General features: G+C 38.5%; 1 protein-coding gene across 1 annotated transcript in view; it reads left to right on the top strand.

Moving 5' to 3' along the window:
* The window catches only part of LOC144630311 (bifunctional glutamate/proline--tRNA ligase-like), a 34,080-nt gene extending 14,508 nt beyond the window's left edge, over positions 1 to 19,572 (top strand). The window contains exons 20-36 of the mRNA XM_078488653.1: positions 6,180 to 6,380; positions 7,602 to 7,831; positions 8,394 to 8,445; positions 8,832 to 8,925; positions 10,737 to 10,852; positions 11,168 to 11,240; positions 11,828 to 11,907; positions 12,025 to 12,126; positions 12,935 to 13,090; positions 13,759 to 13,839; positions 14,338 to 14,457; positions 15,250 to 15,423; positions 16,536 to 16,619; positions 17,194 to 17,270; positions 17,622 to 17,700; positions 18,504 to 18,568; positions 19,096 to 19,572. Of these exons, the coding sequence (XP_078344779.1) occupies positions 6,180 to 6,380; positions 7,602 to 7,831; positions 8,394 to 8,445; positions 8,832 to 8,925; positions 10,737 to 10,852; positions 11,168 to 11,240; positions 11,828 to 11,907; positions 12,025 to 12,126; positions 12,935 to 13,090; positions 13,759 to 13,839; positions 14,338 to 14,457; positions 15,250 to 15,423; positions 16,536 to 16,619; positions 17,194 to 17,270; positions 17,622 to 17,700; positions 18,504 to 18,568; positions 19,096 to 19,252 (1,941 nt within the window). The 3' untranslated portion in view covers positions 19,253 to 19,572. The remainder of the gene's footprint in view (positions 1 to 6,179; positions 6,381 to 7,601; positions 7,832 to 8,393; positions 8,446 to 8,831; positions 8,926 to 10,736; positions 10,853 to 11,167; positions 11,241 to 11,827; positions 11,908 to 12,024; positions 12,127 to 12,934; positions 13,091 to 13,758; positions 13,840 to 14,337; positions 14,458 to 15,249; positions 15,424 to 16,535; positions 16,620 to 17,193; positions 17,271 to 17,621; positions 17,701 to 18,503; positions 18,569 to 19,095) is intronic.
* The last annotated feature ends 1,179 nt before the right edge of the window (positions 19,573 to 20,751 follow it).

Raw genomic sequence — 20,751 nt, 5'->3', positions numbered from 1 at the left:
AGGCAGATCATTATAGTCAATCTTCGCGGTTGAGAGCGAAACACAAGCGTGGTGCGCGAGTCACGCGCCTCACGCTTTCTGCTGTGCCGTAAAAATCACCTAATGTAATCAGTCTCAAAAAAAAAAAAAAAAGAAAAACTCAAGTTTAAGAAAGAGGGGGACTACACTTATTTTGCCTTTAAGCATTTAGTTTTGACCCGTCAGCTTAGGACTAAACAAATTGTGGCTCACCTTCGAGCTACAAGTCATCATGACTCAGGCGACCAAAAGACAAAAAAAATCAAAACCACAATAAAACATGGCGATTTTGATATGCTGCTACAGAATAGCTTCAGTGTAAATTCGAATGTTCAAAGACGGCGCGATATCCGTCAACTAAAATCTGATATGATGCTTTATGAAGAATTCATTTGGAAACTGGTGGCTTCCGGTGGATTTTCAAACAGGCGTTCCTTACACTTCCGGTTTCGCGATCTGGCATAAAAGGACTGGATTCTAGTTTTGTTTTGATCCACGTGGAGGTTCCGTTTCGCCGGTAAGAAAGGTTTTTCTAAAGTTATTTAGTAATATTTCTTGCGGTTAAACAATATTTAGAATGGTATTGTACGTTTAGTAGATCTCGGTTAGAGTAAATTGTCCGTAGATGATGAAATAATCGTTTTATTGTTGGAAGGATTCGCTTCAGAATTTTCGTCGCTACAAACAAAACGTTCGATTGTTTTCGTCGCGTGATTAAAATGCGTTCACTCTGAACAAATCGAATTTTGAAGAACGTGAGCTTTAGAGCGCGGCATTTTCTAATCGTTGCCATGTAAACTAAGTAAGACTTGATCGATTTTCTTCAATTTCATTTACAAATAGTTATCTGTTTGTTTTGTTACCATTGCGTGCGGCCGATATAAATATTCAATTGGATTTCGTTATTGCATACAATAAACCATTTCACCTCAGATTGACTTTTATTTTATGGCTGGCATTCTGCTAAGAATAATTTGTATTCGTTTCTCAGATTGTATGGGTAGTTTGATGGCAATCCGTTGTTTAGTGAATTCTTTGTCCATGCAAATTTTTATAATTTTACACAATGTCAGTTAATTTATATTTTGTCTCCCGTTCTCTATTCCAGACGTCTGACATCGGAATTTACTTTAATCCCGGAAAACAATAAACTCTTCAAATCGATTCTATTATATTTTAAACAAATTAAGTTAATTTGAAGCTGTCAGTCTTTTCAGTAGACCTGTTCCTAAATGGAATAGAATTTTTAGCAGTGAATCAGAATCGAACATGTTTTTCAATCAGCTTTTAACACACATTATTTTTTTTGTACTTCCGAGAACAGTCACAATCCTTTGTACAAATTATGATAGAAATTGGCAAACAGACAGGTTGATCAACCAGGGAATATTGGCTGCGGTCACATCTACGACGTAACTAAAGTTTAACTATAGTTAGTCTCAAGTTGCGTGACGTCATAGCTAACTATAGTTAGTGCTTTTTGTCCTCTTTGCGGTCACACCAATGCAGTTAACTATAGTTAGTTCTGATTAGGTTGTGAATAATTTGGTATTTAAATTAGTTCATGACAGCCCTTGTTGTTGAACTGTGTCCAGTTGTTCCTCTATTTTTCTTATTTTTGCACGGCATTTCGGCGTTGAAGAAAATAAAATGAAGTACAGTGTAAGGATGCTAGAAACCGAAGAATTTGAGCTTTATTTTTGCTAACATTGATGATATGTAACTTCTTGACATGTTGTTTTTCTTGTTTTCCTTCCCTTGACGCTTTGTTTTGCAATTCATGTTCATCTCGCACGTGCGAAAAGAATTGTCGCATTCTGATTGGTGTTTCGTTTGTAAACTTAAGACTAACCCATGAACCCTGCTTGGGTATAACTATAGTTAGTGTGTATTGTTTTGGATCAGCGAGGCGTAAATTGTGACCTCACACGGGAAAACGTACACTAGCGCTTATTCGTTAAACGGGTGAAAACGGACGGATAGAAAACGCACAGTAAACGGCTTTTTTAAGCGTAAAACGGTGACATGAAGCATTACAAACGGTAAACGAAACGCGACGAACGGAAAGCTTAAAGCGTTTAACGATAAGGTTAAACTTGCGAACGCATAACTCGAAGCGTTTAACGATGAAGCAAAATTTGCGAACGAGTAGCTCGTAGCATTTAACGGTGAAGCAAAATTTGCGAACGACAGGCAAAAACTTTTAAATAAATAGAAAAACTTAAACAGTGAAGCTAATAGAACCACAACAACAACAAACTTCAGAATTAAATGGTGATGTTTAATAGGCCATAAAACCTAAGTTATGGTATGTTTTATCAACTCCGAGCCCTTTAATACAAGCATTCGTGAAAATCACTCATTGTCGTAAAACTAAACTAAGAAATACTTACCCAACGGTAAGCTTCATCTGGACTCAGTCTTGGAAACTAAACAACTGAATGCAGACATGCATCTTCGTCTAAAAAAGTTTGCTAGCGGCAACAAGTCCAACTTTCTTATCCTTTCCAGAACAAATCCAGCTACATTTACATTTCCGTCTCTCAAATTATTAAATGTAAATGAGAAAACATAAAATCCTTCTAAAAAGAAGATTTATAACTGTAGAAGAAAGAAGTTAGAGAGAAATATACGGCCGCTTCCCTGACAAAACATGTCTCAAGCGAACGAATGTCACGTGGAATTTGTCGGCGTATATATAGTCGTCCTTTGTACCGTCGAGAACATTCGAAGTCCCGCAAGTCTTGAACGATTTTCTCACAATCTCTTCCATGATTTCTGCCCAAGACTTTTTCTGCTCCCTCGCCTTTAATTTTTTGCAAAATCAACGCTTTCACAGGGCTCGAGACTAACGGTAGCCAACTAGCCAAAGGCTAGTAGAAATGCAGTTTTGGCTAGTAGATTTTGGACTTGCACTAGCCAAAATGGCTAGTGGAAATTTGAGGCAGTTTTGTGAAAAGAAACCGCAAATTGAAATGACTCTGAGAGAACAGAACTAACAAGTACACTGTTGACATATATCAAATATGGACAAGCTAAAGTTACCGAAAAGCGAACAAACGATCATTGACGAAAGCAACAAGTGAAAGAAAACTGCTTCTGCTAATTATTAGCCGGAGTGGGAAATCGAGCATTATGTGTAGCTTGTAACGTTAATCAGTGATTGGGTAAGGTTGCATGAACAACGAGGGTGAGAGGTCGCGTACGTGAACGCTTTCAAAAAAGCTTTCATGTACACATTTATGATTCAGTTACGTTGGATACCCGAGATTAATCTGCAGTGGGCAGGAGCAAAAAAGCGAGGAAAATACCCAATGAAACAGTGCCTCCATGAAAACGCAAGTTTTTGCCTTCGTGGAACACAGACTTTCCATGGATTTGGGAAGAAAAACCTATTTTGTCCGATTTGTCACTGTCTTTTGTTTCCGCTGGCTTGGTAAAAAAAAAGTAACGAAAACCATGCTTGAAAGTTCTGGCTAGTAGAATATTGGTTTTGGCTAGTGAAATCGAAGGTGTCACTAGCCACTAGGCTAGTTAGCAAAAAAGTTAGTCTCAAGCCCTGCTTTCATGACTCAATCAACGCTTTCAGTGAGCTGACCAGACTACAAAGATCTTCGTTTCACTTGTTTTGGCGACGTCAGAAACTGACCAATCAGAAGCACTTGTTCCCACGACTCAGAGGGTGTTTACCATTTACAAAAAATTTCGGAAAATTTCCGTTGGGAATTTCCGTTGGGAAAAGTGCGTTCCATTTAGACAGGTCTCATTCGCTCACAGGCTCCTCTCTGTTTTGTTTCTGTTGCTCTCTCGAATCGTCCGCGAAAGATGTTTATACTCAAGTGCCGTGATGAATGAAATCATAAAGTTTATAGTTGGCGAGGAAAATCTGATAAATTCAAAAGATTATGGGGTAATTAGTATCCTTGCAGCGGCTGCAACTTTCATAAGACGCTACCTGTACCACAATAGTAACGCTTTTTTGAATGTTCTTTGTCAGCATATTCGATCGATGAATTTAATATACTTGCTTTGCCCAAAGAAGGCTTGGCTTCAGGAACAAATTTTACCTACCATTTATCGTGATGCAGTATATTTTGTAGGACTAATGCAAATACTTGAATAGAGCACTCGTTTAAACACTTAAACCCTGAAAACTCAACCATGAAGAACTTACATAAGACTGACCCGCCATTTTAGTTGAGGAGCCGTGAGACCCGGCTGTGAAAAAGGCTTGGAACTAGTCAGAAAGACGAGAAATCTGTAAATGGAACACGAATTTCCATTGGGAAGTTTCCACCGGGAAAACGGGACTACCTTTTCAGGTTGACCGTTTATTTCGGGAATTTTCCAGTGGAACGAACCGAAAAGTCGTGTTCCATTTACATCCCATCCGGAATTTCCGGAAATTTTTTGTAAATGGTAAACACCCAGAGTAAACATTGCAACACGATCTGCTGATCTCTGCTGATAGAAATCAGCTGGGTGTAATTTAGTTCAAAACCAGTTCAAAAACCGAAAACTTATAATACAGTTGTCTTCTAAAAAACACACAGGAGCGTTTGATCGGATTCAGGATACGTTTTTCGTTTTGATGACATTTTAAGCTCACCACAGTTCAAGTGGGTCGCTTGATTTGTTCGCTGGCGGCTTCATCCGGAATTCACCGATCCTGTATTCTGTTGTTCTGAACTTGAAGATTTAGTTGTTTGAAAAAAGGACTAGATTTTGATGATGATCGATTACCGCTTAATTCTACGGAAGAACGAGTGATTGTTTGAGATAGGATTCTGAACTCAAGTAAATATTTGTTGCAAACGTAAGTATCGTTTTGACTAGAACCGTTTGCCTTTACCTTTGTCTTTTATTTTTGATGCTTCCAGCATGTAAACGCCGATCACATTAAATTCATATTCTATCTGTGATTTGTTGTTGTTTTCAATGAGAGAAATGCGATGTAATAAAAATTCGCTGCGCTTGGGTAAAGTTTGAACAGAATATTGGGTCTCGACTTGTACTTGTAGCCGAGTATTTAGGGTATTTTTCGTTAGTTTTCGTATTTCTCTACAGGGTTTCATAGCCAAAATTTTAGCGTAGTTTAGCGTCTGGGCCTATAGCCTAATAAATACGGACAGTGCTTGCCGTTTTAATAGGTTTAAAGAACGTTGCTAAAAATGTTTGAACGGAAATGACTTGCCGTTTAACGAAAAGGTCTTGCCGAGGGAACGGATGCAAAAATTTTCGAACGGCTGAAGTTTGCCGTTTAGCGGATAGAAAACTTTTCTGAACGGTTTCGTTAAACGCTCGAACGGTCCTACTTTACCGTTAAACTCTTTGGCATACGCATAAAACGGTTTTCATGAAGCATTTAAACGGATAAAAAACGGAGAACGAACGGTTTGTTCCGTTTAACGTTTGAGGCTTAGTGTACGTTTTCCCGTGTGAGGTCACAATTTTCTAACTATAGTTATGGCGAACAGAGAAGCGGTCACATTACCAAAATAGCTAACTATAGTTAACGCCGTCCTAACTATAGTTAGCAGTCTAGATGTGACCGCAGCCATTGTGTTACAAAGTTCTCAGTCCTTGTGTTAAATGTATGACAATCAATCAAATACTGTAGCCTTGACCTTATATTGTCCTTATGATCAAAGAACATATAACTACTAAGTCAGTCATGAGGGTTTTTATAATACATTAGCCCTGGACATTCAAAGAATGAGTAATGCAAATAATACACTAGATAAATTACTATAGCCTATTATAATTTATTCTGTCCAGTGGATAGCATGGTGCAGTACATTTTGTCAACACTTGCCCACTAGATAGCAATTTATCCAGTGGTTACCATTATCCACCTTAAGCAAGTCTCGACCTTTGCTGGAATGTTTTCCTTATTAGTTTTCATGGTATCCATTTCTCAGTACTAGTGAAGAAATCATTGTCTATAATATATATATAATAAAAGGCAAATATCATTGTTGACTGTAAAATCTATCTGATGAGAAAATATTATATTCACAGGAAGCCTTAATGGTATTGGTGTTCGTAGATTGAATCCATGCCAAATCAAAATAGTACTACATGAAAACTGTGTGTAGTTACTTTAGATCAATGATGAATACAAAGAATTAAGCACTTTCTGTACATGTGTGATCCACTAGGAAGCTGCAAACCACAAGAAAAGTGAAAAGAAAAGTGAAAGTAAAAAGAAAGAGAAAGGAAATAAAAACAACACAACAGCCATGAATGGAACAGACACCGCCAAACCTGCTGCGTCACCTGAACAAGTAGAAAAGCTTAAAGGAGAAATCACTGCACAAGGAGATAAAGTTCGTACCCTCAAGACTAGTGCTGCTGCAAAGGTAGATAGGTTTTTTTTTTACATACATGAGACATTTTAATTCCAGATTAATTTAAAAATTTCTTTCTGCTTTTTGTAAAACATTGAAATAAGCAGGTATCAAGAAATGAAGGATCTGTTGAGCTCAGCATAACACTTTTTAATTTGGTTCTTCAATGCCTGCAGCACAACTTTTACCTTGGGTACAATTCTTAAATGGTGATTTTGATTGGTTGATAAGCACTCTTACTTGTACAGATCTACTGTAACAGTTTGTAATGCAATCCTCTTCCATTCCGTATTTGGTATGATATGGGTGCTTATATAGCGCATTTACAAAGCTCATGATCAATGCGCTTTACAATTCAAATCTATGGGATGAGACCGGACATCAGCATATAAGGCGCCTATGGCAGCCGCTATCCGTCCATGTGTATGATCTCACCTCACCACCCAACCCATGGAATAGAACAGACCACAACACCGGGAACTTCATGCCCTACTCTTTGTGATGAGTGTGTGGGTTCTTTAACATCCCCTGCTGATTTGAACACTGAAGATGCAGGAGACGGGGCCTACGGTTTATCGTCCTTATCCGAGAAGACTAGAATGTCTAACCATTTGCAGATGTAATTACAAAGGCAGCACATTCTCCTCAGTTATTTTAAGACCCTGAGTGTTGGTCCGGTCTGGGAGTCGAACTCGAGACCTCCTGCACGACAGTCCGGTGCTCTACCACTGAGCTAACCGGTCGGCAGTTCAGGTATACAGTGGGTGACTTTATCATAACTGCAGTGCATATCAAATATCAAAAAATTCCCACTCCCTGCCCCGGCACCCACCTTGGCCCTGAAAAATAATAATTACTAAGGGTCCCCAAATCTTAGACAAAAGTCCTTTGAATAATTCCTCCTAACCTGAATATATAATATTTTTATCCTATCAAATAATACATTTCCTGACTCATCAAAAAGAATGAGCTCAAAATTGAGGAGGGTGAATGGTAAATTTTAGACATAACTAGACTTGCCTCTTTTAGCAAGCCAGTCTTTAATACCCTTGTAAAACAAATCAAGAGATGTAGGCAGTGTAAAGAAAAAAATTGAGTTTAACAAACCTGTGAAATTTGATGAAGATTTTGCAAGATGTGTATTTTTGTAGGATGCTATACTGCCCCTATTGTTTTGCACAAAGATGAAAAGATAATAACTTTGTTAATTTGCATGACTATTGTTTTCATTAGGAGGAAGTTGATGCAGCAGTGGCTGAGCTCCTTAGACTAAAAGCAGAATACAAAAACTTGACAGGAGAAGATCTCGCTGGTGGTGGAAAAGGAAAGAAAGACAAAAAGAAAGAAGGTGGGAAAGAAAATAACAAGAAAGATGCAAAACCTGCAAAGAAGCAGGAGAAAAAAGCACAACCTACAAGCGTTGAGAATGGTGAGGTCGACAGTGGAGCAAAAAAAGTCACCAGGTTTGTCAATGTCAAATGATCATGTGTACAGTGTAGTAATCCTGGTTCCAGTTTGATTAAGCTCGTGTGCTAGAGATTATGGGGAAAACGAACTAGTTTTCAACAGTTAATCAGATTCTGCCATCTTTTTGGCAGGCTTTCAGATAAGCCCAGAGGTCCTGATGCCTGGCGCAGACCAGAAGGACCGTGCCCTCTGGGGACAAGATTGCTTTGCTTGCCCCTTGGTTATGCCAATTTGGTGTCATGTAGCCTTTTAGCAAGGATTTGAAAAGTTCTATGGGCTTGGCTCAAGCCAACAATTTATAATAATACATGTAAAGCATGTGTGTGAAAAAGTAATTTCTCAAAAATGGACTGCTTTCAAGTCAAAGGAAACCTTGAAAATGACTGTTTACCAAGATTGAAAAATACCAAAGAAGTTACAATAAACTGAGCAGAAAGAAGGATGGCTTCAAAGGAAGACTGTGAGGGATTCTAATATTAACAAACTGGATGTGCCATACATGACATTTATACATCTCACTTATTTAAATAACCCCTGTTTAATTTTGTGTATTCACAGGCTGGGTCTGGAGGCTAAAAAAGCAGAAAACCTTAGTGATTGGTTTTCACAGGTATGATAAATAATATTGTCTATAACATGCCAATGTAGAGTAAATTAAAATCTACAAATTATTATTTCCTCGTGTATTACAGTACAGTGTAGTGATTTTCCTTCAGATCAGACATTCCTTCCGATTTACTGGCACTAAATGATGAAACACTTTAGCTGACAAACACAGAAATGTGCCTTGCTTACCAATTTTCAGAAACAATTTTAAAGCATGTACTTTTTTTGTTTTAATTAGTATTTTTTGTATGTTTTTGTAACTATTTCTCAGAGATACATGTACTACAGTACCATTTGTTGCATATGAAGATGTGAAATAGGATGTTCATGGTTTGGCTTCAATTCTGTAGTAAGAACATTATTAAATATGGCTGTCATTAATTTTTTTAGGTCATTACAAAGTCAGAGATGATAGAGTATTATGATGTTAGTGGATGCTACATTCTCAGGCCCTGGTCATATGCTATATGGGAACGTATAGTAGGTATGCAATCATATAAAATAAAACAGCTACTGTCAACGATACTACACTTGTACAGAAAAGTCCTCCTTTTACCAAGGAATTGCAGCAATTTTATTTTAGAAATAATTTTTTTAAAAATTATAAAATTACTACAATTCCCTGGTACAAGAAGGACTTTTAATGTGCGATAGGGTTTTTTTTTTTTAACAAATAACTTTTTAAACATGTTTTGTCCTGGCTATAGATAATCAATCCTTGATGACCTGTAGCCAGGATAAAACATGTTGGAAATTTTTTTTTTTACTAATATACACAATTAAAACCTCTGTCTTCGAAGGCTGCAGTCAGACAGCACAGAGCATAGTCAGACATGTCTGACTATGCTATGACTATTCTCTAGAAAGTTTACTTTCTAGAGCTGCTAGTCGACTATATATTCTTAGGGTATGCAAATATTATGGGTACACTAAAGATCAGCTTAGTAAACTCTTATTATTTCTGTATAGATTAGAAGTGTGGGGCTCCGCCTATCAAGGCAAATATTTAGATCGGATTGACACTTTTTTCGGCGAGCCTATCGTTTTGCTATACAAATAAGATCATTTTGATAACTGGTATTACAAAGAATAGGGACAGTGATCTTTTCAACAAAATCACAAGTGACACTGGCCATGTATTATATGACTTGCTACCACCCAAACGTAACAGAGCTCTTAGAGAAAGGGGCCATGACTTCATACTCCCTAAAGTAAAAACGGAATGATGCAAATGGGCTTTTGTAAATAGATGTCTTTTTAAATTTATTTCTTAAAATCTTTCTTGTAATACATACCGTAATGATTCTATTTAGCGCCCGGGGCACCTCAAGGGAGGGCGCTTATTCGGGACAGGGCGCTTATTTAATCTTTTGAGAAACAACCTTGAATGTTCAAAAGAAAACTTAAATAAATATTAAAATATCTGACAATAACAGAAACTGTAACAGCAACATTTTGTTGAAAGTTCAGTTACTTTTAAAAGAATTGTCCATTTTAGCAGTACATATATACCTGTACAGTATGGTGAATGTTCATGAATTTATCTATTCGACGTCAATGACTTCAGTAGGGAGAGTTATCCACAATATGGGCGCTCATTAGAATAGGAGCGCTTATAAGAATGAGGACGCTTATTAGATTGGGGGCGCTTATTGGAATAGGGGCGCTTATTGACAAAAACACATTCGAGGGGGGGGCGCTTATTCGGAAGGGGCGCTTATTGGAAGGAGGGCGCTAAATCGAATCATTACGGTATGATAGGTTTTCTTTTTCTAGCTTAGCTTAGTTTGTTATTGATTGTAAAGCCACACGTATGTTGTGACTGATTTCTTAATAAAGTCTTCCACAACATCCATTGAAGGTTGCAGTCAGGTAGCTGAAAGCTAAGAAATCTGAACTTTTTTTTAAAATTATTGAACAAACTTTTATACCCAGTTTTGGACCCAGGGCTTTGGTACCCACAGATATAATAATTCTTTTCTACTCTAAAAACCTGAGTGATAAAGATCTTTATTGCTCAGGTGTTTTTAAATAGCTGAAGGTAATAAAATTATGTGCAAGCCTGTATTTGTGTTCACAGTGACATTTTGATGTCAAGCTGTGAGGCTAGTCTGAGGCTCAACACCAAAGCATAAAATCATGATGATATCATGGAAATGCTTTAAAATTTTGTTTGGAATGTGATTAGACATACCAGATGTTAAAGATCGAAGACATATTAGAGTTTAAATATTTATTAAGTAGCCTGTGGTAAATTGTAAATTATTGAAAATTATTATTGGCTTTATTTGACAGCTTTCTTTGATGGAGAAATAAAAAAGCTTGGAGTAGAGAATGTGTATTTCCCAATGTTTGTGTCTCAGTCAGCTTTGGAGAAGGAAAAGACACATATAGCAGATTTTGCACCAGAGGTAACTAGTTAAAAAATATATCTTTTTTACAAAGTTCCCTGGAATAAATTATTTGCTTGCTGTCATTAAAAGTTCTTGGAGTATCAATTTGACAAGATTATTTTAAAGAAACACAATTAACATAGTAAATAGCCTTCCATTACTGACTCAATTTTCCAATCTTTTTATAATGTTTCTGTAACCAGTACAAGAGAGAACATTTTTACACTGAAAGATTTGAATATATTTTTTATGTACATTGTATACGTAAATCTTTTCTGCACGATTCAAGACTTCACCATTACTGATCATGGATTCTTGATTGCTGCTGTTTAGGTTGCCTGGGTAACAAAATCAGGCCAATCTGAGTTAGCAGAACCAATTGCAATCAGGCCGACAAGTGAGACAGGTAAGATGCCTAATAACATACACAAGGTTGCCACAGGTCAGGAAATGGTCTGGGAGAAATAATTCTTCAAGGTCACGTCAAGTCAGGGAATTTTATTTTGGGTCAGGGAAAATTGAAGAAAAGTCAGAAAAAATTGAAATTATATCACCCGTGATGTAATGCCATTGAAGGTCTGAAGAAATATTTTAGGTCAATGTGATCTCATGGATGTTTTTTTTTTCCTTTGGAAATGCTGGGAGGCTACATGTATGTGCTGCCATTTTATCTTACATTTTGCATTTTTTAGTCAGAGAAATTTGATTTTTATCAGGTAAAAGTCAGGGAATTTTGAAAACTTATGTCTGTGGCGACCGTGATACAGTTTAAAGTAGGACAGCATGATAGACACAAAGTAAAATGTGTGTGTGTGTGTGGGGGGGGGGGGGGGACTGTACTCCTACCTGCTTCATGCTACAGTATTTGGAATCCTGTACCGTCTTGTCTCCAGTGAGCTTATTGACTCATAACGATGGTCCCCAAGATTGGATCAACGTTTTCCTTATCCATATTTTCAATTTATTTGAATTTTTTTACATTTAAATTTGCAGTTATGTATCCTGCCTATGCCAAGTGGATCAAGTCACACCGAGACCTTCCCTTAAAACTCAATCAATGGAATAATGTTGTGGTTTGTAGAAAAACTTAGTACATATAACTTCTTTCTCCCTCTCTTTTTTTCTACCAGATGTTTTGTTGGTTCTGTGAAAGGTGAAATTATGGTAATTGTTTGTTGATTTTTTTGTAGAGATGGGAGTTTAAACACCCACAACCCTTCCTTAGAACACGTGAATTTCTTTGGCAAGAAGGTCATTCTGCATTTGCCACTTATGACGAAGCAGTTGATGAAGTAAGTCGATAATATCTGCATGATCATTTTTTTTAGTTATAAAAATGTTAACATCATTTAAAAATGTTTTGTGGATAAATGTAAATCCCTGAGATTATATTGACTAAAAAGTTCTGATTTACTTAAACAACAACTGAGGGCTTATTTATTAACTCTGTCGTGAGTAAAATTCAGACTTTCAACTGTAGCATCATAGAAATTATGTAGCTACATTACTTGCAAAAAATTTCGGACGTTAAAGTTCGGACATCTTATTTTGGAGGTTTAACTTTCGGACACTTTTTATCTCATTTCATTCGGACAAATTTCGGACAAAAATTCGGACACTTTGCTGAAACATAGCTATAGTAAATTTATGCCTACAAAACACGAAAAACAGGCTGAAATGACTATCAAGCCGTTACTTAGCTCAAGTAGTGTCTCAACAAAAGTTTGCTACATAAAGGAAACCAAAAGCTTCGGAGTTCACAGTGGCTTTATGATCTGCTACAAGATCTTCAAAAGGATCGTCGTGTTCTAGTTCTTTAGTGACAGTCTCCACTATTCCTGCCATCTCAAAACTCTTCCTTGTCACATCGGGTTTGTTTGTGTACTTTGGAGTTTTATACTGTACTTTAAATATTCCGGATGATTGAAATTTCGGACGCTTACAAATGTTTTGGGTGGTTTTATTTTTGGACACTTTTTTTGTCTAAAATTAAAATAGTCCGTTTTTTTTTGCAAGTAATGTAGGTCAACAATGAATTCAGTGGAATAGAACTTTATGGCAGTAATGTTGTCAATAAATTTGTGTCATCTTTTTACACAGGTTTACACTATTCTAGATCTTTATCGACAAGTTTACACAGACCTCTTGGCCATCCCAGTAATTAAAGGAAGAAAAACCGAGAAGGAGAAATTTGCGGGCGGTGACTTTACAACCACAGTTGAAGTATACATTTCAGCTAGTGGACGTGGAATTCAGGTTTGTTGGAATAACCCACATTAAAATGACATTTGTCTTGTAAATTGTTAAGTGTACCCCACAGAAAGTCTGCAGAACCACCTCGTGATGCATCCTTACCACTCTTTAAAGGGCCTGTTCTGCAGTCTACACCACAGGAAAGATCTTAAGCATTTAAATGTCATTCATTTGTCTCTATGGTGATTTTGATGGTGGAAAATGTTATTTTGACTTAGTTATATCCTTGGATCATCTTACACACCATTAACGTTTTCAAATTCAATTGCGCAAATGTCAGAACATGTGAAAGTGTCCCGAGATATTTTTTAGAACATGTCCAAAACATTCTTAATGTGTTTAAGATCCGCCAAGAAGTGCTTGGGTAGCCTTATGCTCCAGTCAGAGGAGCGAAGAGGATGAGTGAGTGAAGAAGTGCTTGGTCGCCATCACTTTTCTATTCAAAATCCGAAAACCCTCACCCTAACCCTCATCCTAAACCCAACAAGTATTTCTCGAAATGAATCAAGTTTTATCCATGTTTTTCAAAGTGGTTTTATTGAGATTTACAAAGTCGGCTCAAATTGGTATGCACAAAAAATAGGTCTTTATGTTTGTACTGGCGTGAGTTGTGAACAAGACCTGCATGCGTTATTTGACTAGATGCCAATGTTTTGATTGTTTTATTTCAGGGTGCAACGTCTCATCATCTAGGACAGAATTTCTCCAAGATGTTTGACATTGTATTTGAAGATCCTGACCCAACAGTACAGGTAAGGTTGACCGTGGTTGCGGAGTAGCTTTTAACATAACTAGTATCTCCGAGCATTTTAACAGTACAACGTCACAATGGGCAAAGACCAGACCACAACACCGGGAACTTCGTGCCCTACTCTTTATCATAAGTTTGTGGGTTCTGCTGACCGTAACACTGAAGATGCAGGAGATGAGTCCTACGGACTTGAATATCTAACCATTTGCAGATGTCATTGCAAAGGCAGCATATTCTCCTCAAAGCTGAGCTCTTAGAATAATTGTAGGGTGCCCGAAGGTTCTTCTGTAAGAAATCTTGGGTGCCTCGCTCTTAGAAGCTTTCACGATAGAAATTTTAACAGGTCGCCCGAAGGCAAAAGTAAGACGCCTGAGGCACCTGGGCTCTGCTAGAGCACAGCCCTGCTCCTCAGTTATTTAAAGACCCTGAATGTTGGCTGGGTCTGGGACCACATTCACTCAACCATGTAGTTCAACCATGTTTTGTATCCTATTTGCAGGATAAGCGATACGTGTATCAGAATTCGTGGGGTCTCACCACACGAACAGTAGGTGTAATGGTAATGGTTCATGGAGACGATCAAGGTCTTGTGCTACCTCCTCGTGTCGCTTCAATTCAGGTAAGTGTCAAGTCACTACATCCAAAAGACAAATGACAATCTTAAAGGGGCTATGTCACGGTATTTTAGGTAATTCTATTCATTTTCGTTAATTAAGAGCTCTAAACTTAAAACTGGCAGAGCTTTATTATTTACTACAAACTTGATGAATTCGACATTGCTGATCCTAGCAGTATGCAGGACGCGTGTCACTTATCAACCTAGTAAAATGGCCCAGCTCTCAACGAGTCTCTCGTAGCTCAATTGGTTAGAGCGCCCAACCGGTATCTGGGAGGCCATGGGTTCGATTCCCGTCGGGGACTCAGAATTTATCTTTGTCCCTTGCTCGTGTCATGTTGAATACTTCATCTTCATCAAAAGTCTTTTATTGGCAAAATCACGGCAACATAACAAACAAGGATGATTTTCGAGCATTGCAAATGGCACTTACATACAAATTGAGATAAACTCAAACTTGAAAAATGTCGGGCTGACGTTTTTCAAGTTTACCCGAACGCAATCCGTTTTAATCTTCTCGAATTTTGCCCATCCATGCCCCTTTTTGGCCTTTCTGTGTTTCTTTTGAGTTTAACTATTCCACTGTTATTGTGATATTTCAGTTAATTCTATGAACAGTAAGTCAGTGCCGAAATTGCCTAAAATTGCGTGACAAAGCCTCTTTAAACAGTAGGCTCGATCAGTTCTGCCTCTTTTCTTGAGTTCGCTCTTTGAACTCTGAAGGCATGCTATTATCCACATGTACTGTACAATATATTTTTTTTATTTTTATTTTTTGTGTGTGTGTATCTGCAGGCTGTGATTGTTCCATGTGGTATGACAGCCACTCTGCCTGAAGCTGAGAAGAACAAGCTATTAGACAAGTGTAAAGAGTTAGAGGACAGACTCAAAGCTGCTGGAGTACGAGCCAAAGGAGATTACAGAGATAACTATTCTCCAGGATGGAAATTTAACCACTGGGAATTGAAGGTACTCTGTCCACAACGCCGTGAACGACAACTAAAACTTCAAGGACGAACGCAAACAACTGCAAATATAATTGGTTAGCTGTCACTTACAGTTACACAACGGAGACCGACATTCACATATGTAATCTTGTTGGCCTCATTCATGATAGCCGCCGATGTAATGTTTATTTTTTACATTATAAAGCAAATTGGGCACGTGTTTACTAAGGGGGCAATCAAGTTAAAATCGGCAAATTTGAAACGGTTTCTTTGAATTAGCGCCGGACCGGACCGGACCGGACCGGACCGGATCAGCTTCTGTTTACACGGGACCGGTTCCAGAACGGTCCCATGTAAACAGAATGCCTATCCAGTCCGAAAATCGGACCGGATCCGTTCCTGACCAGTCCCGTGTAAACATAGCATTAGTATTGTAGTCTTAAATCATTTCGCCAGGGGTAAAAACAACAACAACAACAATAATAGCAAAACTGAACAACAAACGGCGTGCATCGTCAACAAGACAAGATATCGAGTAACTTTTTGAAACTAAACGTAACGCGATGTACTCTCGGCACCGATGTTTGACCAATTGGGACGAGCCGATTTTCCATGAACTGTCTTTTTTCTAATGTTTGCCCTTCTGGCAGACCGTTTGGCTAATTTGTTTTCAGATATTTCCGAAAAGCATCATGGCGGCTCTCGTGAATACGGTCTTTTGCTGGATGCAAATGTTAAGTAAAGATCATCTTAATAAAACACAGAAGGGAATCTTAAAAAAGTCACTAGACTGCGCTTGGGTAATGGGTATTCCGTTACTTCAAAAACATTTAATAGTTTAGTACAGTCAACTCTCTCCAAAACGGACACCATCGGGACCGGCTCCAACTGTCGGTTTTAGAGAGGTGTCCGTCTTATAGGGAGTTAAGTTACAGTAAAATAACTGAAAAATGGCAGGGACGGACCAACACCAGGTGTCTGTATTAAAGAGGTTTCCGTTAAGAGAGAGTTGACTGTAGTAGTACAGTCAGCTTACAAACGCTACTGTCTGCTATAGTTACTTTCAAGGCATAAATGGCTGGCTGACTACACCATCTTTTGTTGATAACCTTTGTTGTATTAATTTCTTTGCAGGGCGTTCCCCTTCGCATTGAAGTTGGCCCTCGTGACATGAAATCCGGACAAGCAGTCGTTGTGCGAAGAGATAACGGAGAAAAGGTCAGTATGAGATGAATTTGCGAAAATGCTGCGCAAGTTTCAAGTTTTGACGCTTTTAGCCGGGCTTACACGGGCATTTTTTATGCGACGATTTCAATGTGACAATATATTTGATCGTGTAGATGACACAACAGTTATTTGTCAGCAGTCCAAAAGTTTAGTGAGCCAGTAATGACCTTGGACAGCAGAGATACGCACAGAGATACGCGCGCACAGTACTCAGTGGGAGTTTGGGAGACTGGGGACCACATATGCAGACGCAATATTTGACACATTTTACGTGACGAGTCGTCTACAAGAGCAACCTTTGTATGAGACAACTTTTATTTGTCACATAAAAGCTTACAGGCCAGCTTGTCAACAAATATATTTGTCACATAAAAATTGACCAATTTTTCTCATCTACACGAGTTGTCACGTAAAAAATTGCCACATAAAAATTGCCACAAAAAACTGCTCGTATAAACCCGGCTTTAGGAGGCGATACTTTCTACTTCAAGTCTAATAATAAATAAATAATAAATAAATAATAAACTTTATTTCCGTGTATTTTTGTGCTTTCTTGTGTCCACAGCAAACCATCAAGGAAGCTGGCATGGAAAAGTGCATACAAGAAACTTTAGAGCGAGTGCAGGCTGATATGTACAACAGGTAACCAATGTTTTCCTGGTATTGCATTACGCATCCTTACTGCGCATTAATTCTCGCTTGACTGATAAGCGCGCGCTCATTAAAAAATGGCGACTGGAGCTCGGCAGAAAAGAAAAACGCCATTTTCCAAGAAACGAGTATGGTGACCTATCATTTTTCTCTCTTGTTTTGAATTGAGCAATACATTTCTTTCTCTAAAATAAATACAGAATTCCATGTATAGAATAGAAACGAGAATGAGAAGATCTTCGTCGTGACTGGTTGAAATTTAATCAAATTCCATTTTTACCCTAAAAAGTATCAGTGTTCTGAATTTATTTAATTTTTTTTTATTTTGTGTTCTTTGTTCAGAGCCAAGAAAGAGCTTGATGCCAATCTTGCTGTAGCTCACACGTGGTCAGAGTTTAATGCAATGCTGGATAAGCAAAAGGTTGGTACTTGATGACGCTTAAATTCCCCAATACGACCAACTAACCTTTTATTTTACGAACCTTTTTTAATATAGAAATGTAAGCGCGTTGAGTTTTTTTAAATTATCATCATCATCATCATCATCATCATCATCATCATCATCATCATCATCATCATCTAATTCCCTCTTACAACATCTCATCAATACATTTTAAGCAGACAGGAGTTGAGAATAAAGAAAATCAACAACTAGGAAATATTGTGTTGATGCAACATCAAATTCTTAGAACTAACATTAGAAGAAATGTAAAGCAATCAGTAAGGAGAGTTGTTAGTTTGAGCAGATTTGGGACTGAAAAAGAGAAAGCACGGGTGCCTTTACTTTTTCCAATATATTTTTATAAGCCATGTCCAGATACCCTTCTGCTGTGAAATGCTGTCAAAACACTAGATACCCGGCAAACTGGAACTCTCATAGAATTTCCACGAAGTATCACAATATAATTAGTTCTGCCGAAAATGGTTGACCTTTGTTTTAGCCTGCAAACAGACTCCCAAGTTTGGGGCAGGGTGAAAAAATAAACGGATGAACGACGCGAGCCGAGAAGGGCAAGCCAAGCAAGCAGGTCCCGCGTACCAGTTTATTTTTTTCACCCCGTCCCAACTTGGGAGTCCGTTCGCAGGCTACCTTTGTTTAGAAATGTCAAGTGATTTCAAACACCATTTTGGCTTTGCAGATGGCGAATATATCGAGCTTAGGCATATTGTGAAATCTTGAATGATGCTTTCGGCACTAATATTAATTGAAAACTTTCTACTTAGATCATCCAAGCACCGTTCTGTGGTGATGGCACTTGCGAGGGAAAGATTAAGAAAGACAGTGCAAGGTAACTTCACTCTAACTGGCGTTAGAGTTCGTTTTCTTTTTTTTTACATTGTGAAGATCAGAAATAAGGCAAATTAATTGTGACTTGTGACATAACATGCAAACAAAAAATAGTTTTTTGTTGCCAAATGCACTTGAATCTAGTAACATCCCCCCCCCCCCTAAACGGTCACTTCTAAGTGTGGAGGTCCATACACTTTACTCTTTAACCTCCCTTCAACGGCGACCGCCTACAGTGGTGGTCTAGGGGAGGGTCCCAGGGAAGGGGGGGGGAGGGGGAAGGCATGCTTATTATAGGTAAAATATATATTTTTAATGACTTTCGGCGCTAAAGAGTTTTTGGGTAAACACAAAAAAAGCCCCGCTACCCCCACTTAATTCAAGGTCTGGATCCGCCGCCACTACTACGCCACCACTTTTACACCAGGCTGGCTTTTATAGCTAAGTTAAACTATAAGGTGTAGTTTTTCCTTTTGGTGAGCTTGCTCTTAGTGTTCCGTGTTTATTATTACTTTTTTTTTTTTTCAGGGACCAAGATTTGGAACCAGGAGCACCATCAATGGGAGCAAAGACTTTGTGCATTCCGTTTGACCAGCCCATGGAGATCACCGCTGACACAAAGTGCGTGCACCCGGAATGCGGACAACCAGCCAAGTTTTACACGCTGTTTGGCAGAAGTTATTGAATCTACTCCACTTGGACCAGAATTTTTTTCCCTGTCAATATTGTGAAATGAAATGAAATCGTTTTTCCATGTCTGCCTGCCACTCTTGTCGCAAGAGAGAATAAATAATACAATTCTGGTAGTCAGCTTTGCGCTCCCCGAAAATGTCAACAAAATCAAAACCAATCACTATGGGCTGAAAACTGCAACAAACCAATCAGATGTTAAACCGGTGTCAAGCGTGGAGAACATGAAGGCGGTGGCAAGTGTGGGAAACGGCGGGAAAATATGTTGCCGGTGGCAAACGCGGGAAAACGGGTAACGATGTTAAGCGCGGGAAAACGTGTGGTGGGCAAGCACCGGAAACGTTGGCAAACACGTGACCAATACCAAGCGCGGGAAAACATGCAGCCGGCGGCAAGCGATTGTTCTTGATTTTGTGACGTGTTTTACACGAGTATTTAGCTTCTAGAAAACTGGAATTCCGTCGATACGTAGAACTGTACGTATTTTCTTTTACTTCCTGCAAACGCTTCCAGATAACAGAATTGTGCTAGAATTTAGAAAATATGTACGTGTAGGAATACACTGAAGCCAAAGGCTGCAATAAATTTTCGACGGCACAGCTATATTTGAACGTATTGTGTTTTTGATTTAAGCGTTAGAACAGGGCCCCGGTGTAGCGAAGCCACCTTTTTCCAAACACATTTTCCTAGTCCCTTTGCACTTTGTGGTATCCTGGATTTCCTGTGGTTTGGTTGTGAGTACCCATAACAAGAAGCTACTGAGTAGCCTGAAACCAGGTGGTTAATCTTTAACCGCTCTTGGCTAACAAGAAAACCTCAGGTGGCAATTCAAGTAATTTAAACATTTCCTCCGTCCCATTCCCCTTCCCCCATTAAGGAAATTTCAAGTAGGTGATAAAAGATGACCGGTTTTAAGCCATTCAACATATGTGACCTTCAATGCCGTACCGACAAAAGAAAACGAAGATGAACCGGGGGGCACCAGACCCCCACCCGGTTAATAACTCTCCAATCAACCAAAATGTGCTCAGACTTTCCATGGGTCATCACATTTTTCCTCCTTTTATACGTACGGTCAATCAAAACAAAGTTACTATTCACATACCCCAGAGTACCGATTTGAGAGAGTATATGGTGCCCTTACATGAAGTAAATGTCCAACGGCGGTTTACCGCTTCCCCTTTAGCGTGCAGATTCTGTCCGATAAGATCCTGGGACGAGGATTGACTGTGCATTTTAAAAATGGCGGCGATTTCGAACTTACATCGTTCAAGCCTGGTCTCGACGCCATTTCTCGGTAAGTAGTTGTCGCTCTTGCTTAATACGCTACGTTAATACATCCAGAAACATTCTGTGGAAACGTTCAAGCTGAGGATCATTGATTGTTTTTGTGTGACAATTTTTGAGTTCTAAATTGGGAATTATTCTGTACGTAATTCCTCAAGGAATTCCTCAATGATTTAAAATCAGTAGGCTTATGTACAATTTTCAGAT

This window comes from Oculina patagonica, chromosome 11 (genome assembly GCF_052425735.1).
Source record: "Oculina patagonica isolate OP01 chromosome 11, crgOcupat, whole genome shotgun sequence".
Classification (NCBI taxonomy): Eukaryota; Metazoa; Cnidaria; class Anthozoa; order Scleractinia; family Oculinidae; genus Oculina; species Oculina patagonica.
This window is presented reverse-complemented; position numbering and strand designations above follow the sequence as displayed.